The sequence below is a fragment of the Neopelma chrysocephalum genome, unplaced genomic scaffold, assembly GCF_003984885.1.
Source record: "Neopelma chrysocephalum unplaced genomic scaffold, ASM398488v2 Primary Assembly neopelma1_43, whole genome shotgun sequence".
Taxonomy (NCBI): domain Eukaryota; kingdom Metazoa; phylum Chordata; class Aves; order Passeriformes; family Pipridae; genus Neopelma; species Neopelma chrysocephalum.
Window position 1 is genome coordinate 3,946,867 of NW_020897702.1, and position 12,413 is coordinate 3,959,279.

Genomic DNA, 12,413 nt, shown 5'->3' on the forward strand with positions numbered 1-12,413 from the left:
ACTTCTGTAGGCTTCTAGTAGGAACTGCGCATCATGCAGGGAAAAAATACTTTTTTCTTCCTCTGACAATGGTCCAGTTAGTATTGCTGTTTATGCTTTTCCAGGTAAGGCATTGTCATATAGTTACATATCTCTATTTTAACAACTTCTAACTTTGAAGAGGAAACTGAAAAGAGGATCATTGTACTGTTTGAAGCAAAGACATAATTGAGTGAGAGGAAGCTAAAACTGGTCAAAGCTGGCTTACAAAACCAATATGGCCTTAACCTGAGAAGTGCAGGTTTCAGTTAATTGCAAGGAAAAGCTTCCAAGCAGTAAGAGGAATTTGTTGAAAGAACAACCTCAGTTCATTGCTTAGACTCTGGTAATGGAAATGGGTGCACACAAAAAGTGGATAAATCTGAAAATCAATACCTCTTAACACTGGAATTCACTTCCTTGCTTTGCTCTGTGTGGCAATTGACCTGTTCTGGTGTTGTACAGTGGCAGAGGATCATCCTGAGTCTGTCTTGTAGAAGTGGAAAATGTATAGTCATACCTCAGCACTGTATTCCTGAAGATGGTGCCTAACAGAGTGACTCTGTCTTGTAACATTAGTCGTATCTCTTACACTGCATTTTGGGGTGCCCGACATTGTGCTGCACAGCTGGTTTATGGAAAATGAGAAACAGAATCAGTCACCAATCTTCATCCATGTATGTTCAGGCCATTCCAGATGTTCAGTACTGCGGAACTGCTATGATGTGAGAGCACATGTCCAGCAATCTCAGGGAGTTGTGGAACATTTTTGTTTTGCCTGGGTAAAATTTTGATCAGAGAAAGACACGTCCAGAAAAATCCAGGTATAGTATAGCCCTATCAGTGAGGAATTAACATCTGATTTGGAGAAAAGTCTGATTAGCAGACATTAAATAAAGCTTGGTGAGTCTATTGAAACAATGAGAGTAAAGCAAAAAAGAGTAACACCTCATTATATGAGAGTCATCTATCCTGTTCAAGAGTTGAATGCCTGTGGAGAAAATGGGATGCAGTTGTGTTACCGATTGTGTCAAAACGCATGCATAAAAAAGACATGTGAAGATAGCAGAGATGCCTTCTGTTTTGGCACTTGCAGAGTGATGTTCGGGATCAAACAATAGGATGAACCCTACTACAGACCCCCTCTATAGGGGAGGGCATTTACTGCCTTTGGTACCTCTGTGGTGAGGTAGTGCTGAGGAACATGGGCTGAAGCGGGTCAGTCATACTGTATTCATTCTCACTGGTGTTGCAGACAAGTTTGCTAAGCAAGCTGTCCCCCTTTGCCTATCATTCACACGGTCACTGTATCTGCCTCTGGAAATGCTCGTGTGTGTATAATGCTTTAATGTTAAAATAGAGACTCTTTTGGATCTTGCTCAATTGTGCACTGCTTTAGTTCTGGGAGAAAAATTCTTTTCTGACCCCAGATAGGGATCAGCTCAACTTATGCTCCAAAGAATAGAGATTAATATCCCCTGTGACCTTTTAGCCTGGCTGCTGCAAGAGTTTTAACAAGTGGGCTTAAGACCCCATGTGTGGCAGCTATGCCGACATGAATGTCTGTAATGTCTCTTCTTGTCAATGATCTGTGAACTAAGGAATCTCCAAGGATATCTTGACGTGCAGTGGAGCTGTTACGGTCTAGTGCAGGAAAGAAGCACGCCATGATAGAATGAAAAGCTGGTGTCACAAGTAATGTGTAAACTGTTGTAAATGTACTTGACAACAGTTGTCCCTGGCTGCATATTTACTTAAAAAGTGTGGCTATGGTATGGTAGGAAAACCAAATATTGAAACAAAACCTCAAGTAACAAACAATGAAATGCACTATTTAGGATTTCTGTATTTCTGATTCCTTGGATGTTTCTGATGTTGTATGAACTCTATAATATAATGTAGAACAGATAATAAAAAATGAGTACATGACATGAAAACGCCCCCACCTACTTCTAGCTACTTCTTCCTCCCCACTCCTGATGCTGAAGAGTAGGATGTCCAGAAAACAGCTCAGCGGGGAATTCCTTCCTAAAAATAATTTTTTCCTTAATTTTGGGCATATTTGTTTTGATTTGCTTCGGTTATTCTGAAGTGATGTTACCATCACTGGTGTGGATAAGAGGTTTGTATTTTGTTTAAAGCATTCTTAGCCATTAGTTTAAAATAGTCATACTTTTTTCCAGTAGAATCTCAGAGAACTGCCCAGGATTCCAGAGAAGCACTGATTTAGGACTGAGGTCTACAGCTGCTGTTTCAAACATGGCTCAGGTATATGGGTGATGTTATATTCACCTTCTCAAGCTATATGGCCTGCTTTTGTGTCTAGGGTAGGTGATAAGTAAAAATTGAAGTGCCTGAATCTTAGAAAAAATCCAGAGGCTTTTGTCAGCCTAGCTCTGGAGATATTGACCACTCAGTAGGTACATAAGTGTAAGTCCACCAGACTCCCTGTGTACTCCCAAGTTTCAGTGCCTGTTGATGTTTGTAAGCTCACCAGCGTGACGCTGGGCATCGAGCTCTTGCTTAAGCTTCAGTGTCAGCAGCATGAGTCTAGAAGCCCCCAAACTCTTGGTAGCTGGAGGAAATGGGACGGTCTTGTTTGGTTTGCTCCTGCAGTTTTAAGACCATGTAAATTTTTTTGCTTCCTGCTTCCCAACTCCCTTGTGAAACCACTCTCCTGAAGTGGGCATGTGTTTGCGTGGCTCCTATGCCTTGCCTCCTGCCCATGGATTGGCCCAGCTTCCATCAGATACACAGACAAGGAGGTTGTGTTCTCTGCTGAGCAGGGGACTCTTCTGGAATCAAGGCGACTTGGATGCGAGTGTCAGCCTTCTTAAGGCAAAAGGAAGTTAAACACACCCATAGGGTGGAAACTAGCTGTACCAAAGAGACAGAAGAGGTTGTAAAGTATGTTCTGTTTAGTGGAATTCTAGGAATTGAATGTAGCCTTTCCTTAGAAATTATTTATTCTCTCTTTTTCACTACATGTGGGGAAAACCTCCAGAGATTTGAGGGCTGTTTTCCTTATGGTGACAGGCTGGTTGTGTAGCACTTTGATGTCTCTGAAGACAGGTCAATGGATTCTGCCCCAGGTGGTGTTTTGTTCATTTATAAGTTGACTCATCAGATCTGAATGGGTTGTAATCTATATTCAGTTCCTATCTTTTTATCCATTTCCATTGCAATGCTAGTGACATCAGTTTTTTTCCTATTAGTTATCATCTTCTGTATTTAAAATTAAATGGTCTTAATTGCCTCAGAGCTAGAGCTCTCTAATGATGTATCCTGCCTATATCCAGATATATCAGCACTGAGAAAAGAAAATTAGAGTTGTCGCCCTTTCCACCTTAGGCTTTCTGCAGCCCACAAGTTTTTAACAGGCAATGAGAATGATGTGCAAGCTGAAATGTGCAGCACAGCACAAGGACAAGTAAGCCCCAGTATGTCCTGCTGTGCTTTGTGGAGTGTCAGCTGTGGGGTAGCAGCGTGTTTTTGCCATCAAAATCTTCAACCATGTGGAACCTGTGTGAGCTGTGGGTTTAAGTGAGGGTGACAGGCTTCTGTGGCTTACTTGCAGGGAGCAGGAGTGACGAGGTGGTGGAGCAGACCTGATGTGCAGCTGCAGGCAGCAGTGAGGACCATCAGTTTGGCACTGTTGGGAGGTGGGGCGTGTGTTTGCTAGAGGCAGCATTCAGGGAGGGCAGAATGAAAGTCATGGGGATATCTGTTTAAATTGTCATAGGTTTGAATTCTGCTAGGCACAAGGGAATACAAAGGCATAAGACACATCCTCCTTAGTCCATCTTGCTCTCATCTTGTTAGTTTATAAACTCTACTAACAATTTTATAATCCACTAGGATGTAAAAGATTGTTTCTCCCTGTTCTGGCTTCTGTTTGCTACCACCTGTTCCTTCTGTGTGTACCCCCGCACCACAGGCTGTCTTCAGCTGTGCAGCCTGAACTGTGTACTAGGCCAGGCCCTATCTGATTGTATCCTGCATTCCCTGTTTCTTCACCTCCTTGGTCTTGCCAAACCCTCAACGCAGCTGGTGGACAACCCTCCTGAGCTGGCCTCCTCCCTCTTGATTAATGCAACTCTACATTGCATAGCTATGAATTGCAATTTTTTATTTTTGATTTCCAGAGGCTTATATCTGGGTCAGTGTCAGGGACCCCATCCATCCTGAGACAGAGAACAAGGGAAAGGAACTGATGCTCTTTTTGTGTGGTAAGGACCTAAAATTTTGGTCACATGAGATTCAGATAAAAGGGCGGGCAGTGCTTTGATCTTCAACCTTAAATACAAACTTATCTGTACAACACAGCTTACTTCTGAATGTGTGGGTTATTGCTTTTTTGTGCATTATGCTGCTTTCTTGAATGGTTACTGGGAAAAGCTGGGCTGTAGGTTTGCCTTAAAGTCATGCTGCAATTTACTACTTGTATAAAAAAGTTAGTAGAATCTGTAAATCTTAAACTGTTTTGAGGACTAGGGAAGGTTGTACTTTGGGAATCACTTTTCTAAGGAATCGTAAATTTGGATTGCTAACTGTACCATAAATCCCAAAGTGACATGTTAAATTTAATGAAAAAATTCAAGTCAGCATGTGGATGTTAGAGTACTTTGAAGGAATATTTGAACAGAATGAGGCTCTCAGCTTTGTCTGTAGTAGAGCAGTCATTCAACCATATCATAATCTTATTAGGATGAGGGCTCTTGAAAGTGCTAAGCACAGACTTCCCTGATGCTGGTTGGCACATTTAGGCACATATGTTATACACCAGTATAAAAAGCAATTTAATGCCTCGTGTGATTTGTGATTCATGGGTTGATGGCTACCAGTATATTGTAGTGATCTGCAGATTAAAGTTTGGTTTGTTTGGTTCGGTGTGGGCAGGGCATTTAATTTTCTTGAACTAATTTAACAGGATTGGGGCCAAAGGCATTAAAGAAGTTGTGGTTTTTATCACCATAAAAGAGTTATGATTCATGATTTGAATCCATAGGCTAGTAAAGAGAAACTCCAGAGTTAAATGGTTGTAGAAGAGTGGGACAGGATGCAAATGGGGGGCAGAAAGACACAATTCAGCTATGAGAATAAAAACAAAACTAAAGAGTCATGGTCTGAATTATTCTACAGCACATAAAATTCATTTTTCCGACGATTATGTTCTCTTTTAGATTTCTGAGTGAAGATGAACCTGGCGGAGATTTGTGATAATGCCAAAAAAGGAAGAGAATATGCACTTCTTGGGAATTATGACTCTTCTATGGTATATTACCAGGGTGTCATCCAGCAAATCCAAAGACATTGCCAATCAATCAGAGATCCAGCAATTAAGGGCAAATGGCAACAGGTAGGGTGAAATAAGGTTGCCTTTATTCTATTACTTGATATTTGAAAAGTCCACTATACTTCCCAAACCTTTTAAGATGTAGAGGACTTATATTTCAGTGAAGTTTGCAACATTTTTTTTTTCAAATATTTTGTCTATATGTATGGGAAAATAATTTTTGTAGCATGTTCAAAAGGAACTCTGTTGTTCTAATTGAATCAATTTTTTTGTTGTTTTAACTTAAGATGTCTGTCTGATTCCCAGTCTGTTTGTGTTTGCATACTGTCTGTGACTGCCTACTTTGGAAAAACTGAGGACTTCCTTTTAGCATTTTATCTTTTGGCCATCTAATGTCCACTAAACTAAGATGTGAGTGGGTGGGTTAGCATCGCTAGAATGGTTGTCCGAATAGCAGTTTACTATAAGGCTACAGTGCACAAATTTGGATAAGGTTTCAAAAACTTCAACTAATACTCTTAGCCTGAGTCTTGCACACATCCATCTCCCCGCTAAACAGAGTACCATTGAAGCCAAGGAAGTAATCTGTAGGTGAAATGTAAGAACTCCAAGCAGCCCCATTTAACACTTTCGGTATTTAAGAATGTCTTACATTTTTGGTCTCATTTTTCATGGTAGAAAATGTGTTCCATAAAAAAAAAAAAGGAGGAAAACCATATAAAGTGTTTTCCAGAAAAAAGAATTCATGTGGCATAAATACTATGTTTTGAAAGAATGACATAGCTCCCATAAGGGATAAAATTTTGCAGTAGATAGCTGAAGAGACGGTTTCAAGAAGAGTTTTTCTAAATATTATATGTTTAAGTGATATCACTTAAAAACGAGCAAATTTTCCTTTTTATTGCAGCAGGTGATTTGGTCATGGGTTTGCGCTTGAAACATCTGATGCTAATGTAGAGTATTTTGTGTACTGATAGCAACAATACTGTTAGCAATCACGTTGTAATAACAGTACTATTCATTGGTGTTTATCATAGAACTGTAGAAGTCTGTTTATTAGAAGCTTGTCTGCAAAGCATGTGCATGCACAAGCATCAGCAGTAGTACCTACCTTTCCTGGTGATGTAGTAAGCTGAATGTTGTACAGGAAATACTCACATTCAAGTACTTGTATTCAAGCTCTTCCCCACCCCAGTACATGCTGATACAAGGTGTTCATGCCCAATGCATGTCCTTAGTTCCTGCCAAACTTGTAGCTGACGTGAAGGTAAAGCATGAGGCTTTCCTCATTCTGCAGCTCCATCACTGCATTGTCTTCACTTCTAGTATTTACTGTTTCCTCTGATCAGATTGGTTCTTCCATTAAACATTTAACAGCTCTTATCTTGTGAAGGTCACTTCAAATCTTGTGCTATTGCGTGTTGTTTGAACTGCTTCAGAGAAGCCTGTGCACCGTGGCATTCGTGCTGCACTTTGGAGACGAGCCTCACGTACAAAAGAACCATTAACACAGTTTCCAGGATTATTCCCCGGGGAAGGCATTAGACTCTCTAGCAGAGGATCTGAAGTTGGCACCTTCTCAGAAATTATCCTTTTTTAGGTAAAAGAAGAATGGCCCCTGACCATGTCCCATAAATGCTTTAGAGAAGTGTCTCCAGAAAGATCAGCAGCAGGTGGGGTAGCATCTGTCACACTGTGCGCTCATGTGAATTCTGAAACTTCCCAACACAGCGGTGGCAGATGAGCTTTGTCAGAATATTGCTTTGCCATTACTGATGCCAGTCTTGGCTCAGGGACAAACACCAAAAAGCAAGAAGTGTGATTGAAAAAAAAAGAAGGTCTTCATCCCTTGGCTGTTTGCCTTCTCATTCATTTATAGGAACAAAATGATACAGCCCTGAGAGCAAACGATGCAGCCCTGGAACCACTTCTCCGTACCTGCACCTGAATGGTTTGGTGACACCTATAGAGGTAGACTTACTTTCTTACACACTCTTCATAAATAATTGTTGTACTTTCTCACTCCTTGAGACAGATTAAGAGGGAGTCTGATGATGTGGATGTTAGCGCTACTTTCCAGCTCCAACAGCACCTACATCCAAACTGTCAGTCACATTCAGTATCTGTCTTGACAGACAACCTGTTCTGAAAAAAATTTAACCCAAAAGTTGGATCACAAGAAACATTCATTCACAATATTAAAATATTATTTTTAGATCATTCTCCTTAAAGAGTTATGCCATACGCATTACGTAAGTTTAGCAAAATTCAGGTCTAACCCACTTGTGCAGAAGCAAAAGATTCCCATACCTGTGTGTTGCGTGCAAGTGGCTGGAGAAGCAAAGCAACTCCTAGGTCATGGTTAAGGAGATTAACGCAGTTGATTTTTACCTGAAATTCTATCTCCTCTAGCATGTGAAACTAGCTCGTTCCTTAGGTTCTTCAGTTTCTCCAGCATCTGAGGAATCCAAAGAGGATTATGCAAATACCATTGGTACCTTTTGAAGGTGGCGTTTAGCAATCACTAGCAGACAGTGCATGGGTAGAGCTTTTGCTGTTGGGAGTGGTCCACAGCATGAATGCCCATGTAGATAAGTGCTCCAAGGCAAAGATTCTTACTTACAGCAGTTATTCTGTGGGATGTACTCTCTGCACACACATTCACAATCTTGAACCTTCTGAAGGATTCCTGGGACACCAACTGACAGTATGAAGCATGCCCTTCCTTTCTGTATGTTTGCATGCAGCGCACTAACAGGGTTTTTGTCCTACTGCTGCTTCTGAGGCAGTGAACTAAGTTTCAGATGTTTGTGTACATGTTCCCTCATAAAACAGAAATGTTCATATGAGGAACATCTCAAAGAATAGTATGAGCTGTGACTCTGCAGCTTACCAGCTCACACCTCTTACATGCACCATTGTTCTTCCTATTTGGTCTCTTCTCTACAGTGAGTGCTCCATCCTGAGTAGGTATCTCATGCCTAGTGGATCTGTTTTGTTGCCTTGTGTACTACAGAGGGTTTTTCCAGCAGTTTATTGAGCAGTGCAGAAGCAGAGGTGAACAGAAGTAGTTGGGATTTTGAGTCAGATACCCTAATGGATCTACCTCTCTTTGCTTAGGTGTCATTGTTTTCAAATTTCAACAGGTTGGTCTGGGCAGAATGATATTTTGTGCAAATATTTAGTGGGTTGTATTTCATGTCGCACAATCAGACAGCTTCAACTTTGCAACCGGGCACCTTGATTACAAGGATTCCTTTTGCTTGGTGCTGATAGTTAGGATGAAGAGAAATATGAACATATTAACATCTGCTCCCTTGGGAACAACTGACTGGCTCAGTTACACTTGATGCAATACTGCCTCTGGGAATTCAAAATTAATGCTGACCATGGGAGAGGGATTTTGTTATTAGTCTGGCACAACCTGCAGAACTTCAATAGGGCAAAAGATGCATGCTTTGGAGGGTCCACCAAAGCAGAGATGTGACAGCATAAGAATTCCCCTGATCCCTTGGAAAATTCACTGCTATTGATCATCTGTTGACTAGCTTGTCTTGGGGATATCAAGGGTGACCTGCTCTTGAAACCCTTACTTGTTTTGCATTCAGGGAGTTCCCAGCTTGTTCTTGGGTGGGCTGAGTGTAGCTCCATTCTTATCCTCACTCCTAGGCCTCCTGAGCTCATTTGAAAAAGAAAAAGTCACTTTGGTGTGCTTTGAGGTTTGACTGACAGGTGGGCATATTCATCCATGTAAATGCAGACTGGGACTGGAAAGATTTAAAACCAGAAGCAACTCATTCTTACCAACACCAAAAGGTAGGTTTACTCTCATGACCGCTACTGTGAACTTTACTTGTGTTGACATTCTCCCTGTTTATTCTGAGAGAGTTTCTTGGCTGTTGAAGTCTTTTTACTAGACAACTGGCTTGTAGGAAAGAGCTTCTTCAGTGACAGTTCAGCAGCTGCAGAATGACAGCAGAGCATGCCCCCGGGAGATAGTACTGGCTTACGACAAGGCCAGCGGCTGTCAAGCAAAACCTGCTGTGTGTTATAACCATGTGCTCTATGTTGCACAATAGCTGAGAGCACAGGAGCATCAGCCAGAGCCGAGGCAGTTCAACGATTTTCTGAACACTTGGAGGATCCAGCAAGGCACCCTTATTGACAATGGTCACTGGTGGAGGTGATTAGGTGCACTGTACTCTTGCTTCAAGAATAAAGGATGATTTTCACTTTTTATTATTTTAAGCACATTTCAGTCAATTTATGCTTATGTTGTTTTTGCTTCATGACTGTTTTGTTAACATTTAGTAGGTTATTTCATGATTAATTAAGGAATATTCTGCAGGTAACTAATGAATATTTGTGATTCTAGGAGCTATACCTTCACTCCGTGGAATAAGACTGCATTACAGGACATTTGTTTTGGGTATGGTTTAGGGAATTGTTATTTTCACTTTTTGAAAAACAGAGCTTGAACAACTAACACTAATTGCAGGTGGTAACTTCAGATTTGGAAAACATTTTTGTAGAAACTTGATTGGTTTTGTTTCAGCATAATAGAATAAAAAAAAATCCCACACATTATTTGTATTTACCAAGATACAAATACCCATGCGCATTGCTATGAGAAGTTGTGTAGAAGTACAAGCTCTAGCATAGCAAATAAGAGCTGGTGATGTCAAAGTTACAACAGCTGCTAGATGGTGAAATACAGGGGTTCTCCCTGAAATGGGTTTTGGAACTACAACTAAGAAAGAATGAACTCAATGCTTGGTCATTGTTTTTATATCCATATATTAGGATGAGTTTTCTGCTTGGTTACTGTAAATCCTTGTGGCTGGAATGTCAAAACAAAGCTATGGGGCCATCCCCTGAGCTGAAAGACTTTTTGTTGGGCTTTCCAACATCATGCAGTGCCCACAATGCTGCTTCAGTGGAGGAGGTGATGTGGCTGGTAGGGGCAGCTGGTGTACCAGAGCATGACTCTGGAGAGCAGACGGTTTCACATGGTAGCTGAACCCGGCTAACATCCTGCCATGCCCAGAGAGGCCAAGCTCTTCTCCACCTCGTCTTCCCTCCAGTCAGCACCAGCTTCTCTCCGTCTTCTGCCTCCTGCCATTTTTTTTTACCTGGAATTCACCTGATCACAGGATAGTGTGCAAGTGCAGCTTGCTAACCCAGCAGAAGTGTCCTTTATTTTCTTTCACCCTCCTACGCCAGCTTCTTGCTATTTTACCAAGCTGTCTTACCGTATTGAGATGCCAGAATTGGATCCAGAAGAGCAGCTTCTGTGGTTCTGCAGAGTGTGGTTGGGGAAAAAAAGTGAAGTGAGTTCTTCCTATTTGGCGGTGGTGAGCTGCTAAGTTGGCCCACGCTACGTCCTGAAACTGCTTAAACATAAATAACCTGAAAGCTTTCTTCAGGCTCTCTACAACCTGTGCTGGGGCCCCCTGAGGGTTCTGGCACCCAAGGGGGTGTGTGATGGAGGGCAAAAAGACTAGGTAAGTCCAGATAAGTGATTTTCCTGTTTGCAGCCTTCCTAGGTTTCTTCAAAGTAGCACTGATCACTCAAAGACTCTGCTCAGTCTACTTCATAATACAGCACAGCCTTTCTTGGCTCATGGCTAGGTTGTTTCTCAACTGCAAGAAAGTCATTCTGCACCTGTTTCATCTCACTCAGTTTTTTTAAGGAGTTTATCACTGGTTTTGCTTTGTGGTCCAGTTGTTTAAGCACAGTGAGGTTTCTTTATTGGTTGGTTTGCCAGGTACTGACTAAGCAAAAGAGTGGGTATTTTGGAGTTTGATCTGCTCAGGTCTGGCTAAGAGATGGATAGCAGATGTTAGTTCGTTTTTGTCTTCCAAGGCATCAAAGAGTCACTTTCCGTCAGTTTTCAGATACCATCCTCCTTGCTGGTCCAGTGAGCTGCATGGAGCACTCTGGCCATCAATGCTAAAAAGTTGTTTTCCACCAAGTTTTCTGCATGTGTTGGAAGGCTGATAGAAGGAATCCTGTCAGTAGTCCTAGAGTAGGAAGTGGCTGTCTCTTGTGGAGCAGTGCCCTGGAGGATTTATGCTGTATCATTCCTTTGTACCTCACAGCAGCTGTTTGGCTGCATTTATTTTTGGACAGGGGGATGCGTGTTAGACAGTTTGAAGGAACTGAGTTAGTAATCAATCACATTTGTAACTCAGCTGGAAGCTCTCGCACTGGGAAATGTGTCTGCTGATTGTGTGATGAGAAAGCAAAGAGAGCAAAGCAGAGTAGTAGCAATCCTGCCTGAGCTGGATGTCTTGTGCCTTTGAAAAGATAGAGTTACCCCATCTGGAATGAGCAAGAAGGCTGCTTTGCCCTGAAAAATGATTGACTTCTTCCTGTACCTAAGGCTCCTTTTGTACAGATGCACATAGAGCTTCTGATAAAGTAAATGCAGTGTTGCAAGAACTGTGCATGGCCTTGGGGATTTAGCCTTCTCTTTGCCTCTATCAATACTAGTATCTTGCTTACAGCAGTCACATACAGAATCATAGAAACTCTCCAGTTGGAAGGAACTCATAAAGATCATTGAGTCCAACTCCCTGCTCCTCACAGGACTATCTAAAACTAAGCAACATGACTAAGAGCATTGTCTAGACACCCCTTGAACTCTGGCAGACTTGGTTCCATGACTACTTTCCTGGGGAGCCTGTTCTAGTGAATGACCACCCTCTCAGTGAAGAACCTTTTCCTAATGTCCAATCTGAACTTCCCTCGAAGCAGTTTCATTCCATCTCCTCATGTTCTATCTCTGGCCCCCAGAGAGAGGAGATCAGCAGGTCCTTCTGTGCTGCCCCCCTTGAGGAAGTTGTATACTGCTGTGAGGTCACTCAGCCTTCTCTTCTCCAAGCTGAGCAAGCCAAGTGACCTCAGTTGCTCCTCCTAAGTCTTGCCCTTGAGACCTTTCACCATCTTAGTTGCTCTCCTCTGGACACACTCTGATAGTCTGATGTCCTTATATTGTGGTGCTCAGAACTGCACACAATATTCAAAGTGAGGCTGCACCAGAGCAGAGCAGAGCAGGACAATCCCCTCCCTCAGCTGGCTGGTGATGCTTTGCCT

At 42.0% G+C, this 12,413-nt stretch overlaps 1 protein-coding gene across 3 annotated transcripts in view; it reads left to right on the plus strand.

Moving 5' to 3' along the window:
• KATNAL1 (katanin catalytic subunit A1 like 1) overlaps positions 1 to 12,413 on the plus strand; it is a 43,063-nt gene that overhangs the window by 3,879 nt on the left and 26,771 nt on the right. The window contains exons 1-3 of one of the 3 annotated variants that reach the window (XM_027677789.1): positions 2,648 to 2,925; positions 4,164 to 4,247; positions 5,202 to 5,377. In XM_027677789.1, coding sequence (XP_027533590.1) covers positions 5,216 to 5,377 — 162 coding nt within the window. In that variant the 5' untranslated portion in view covers positions 2,648 to 2,925; positions 4,164 to 4,247; positions 5,202 to 5,215. Of the gene's footprint in view, positions 1 to 2,647; positions 2,926 to 4,163; positions 4,248 to 5,201; positions 5,378 to 12,413 lie in introns of those variants that run through there. The other 2 variants (XM_027677790.1, XM_027677791.1) reach the window with 2 other exon arrangements.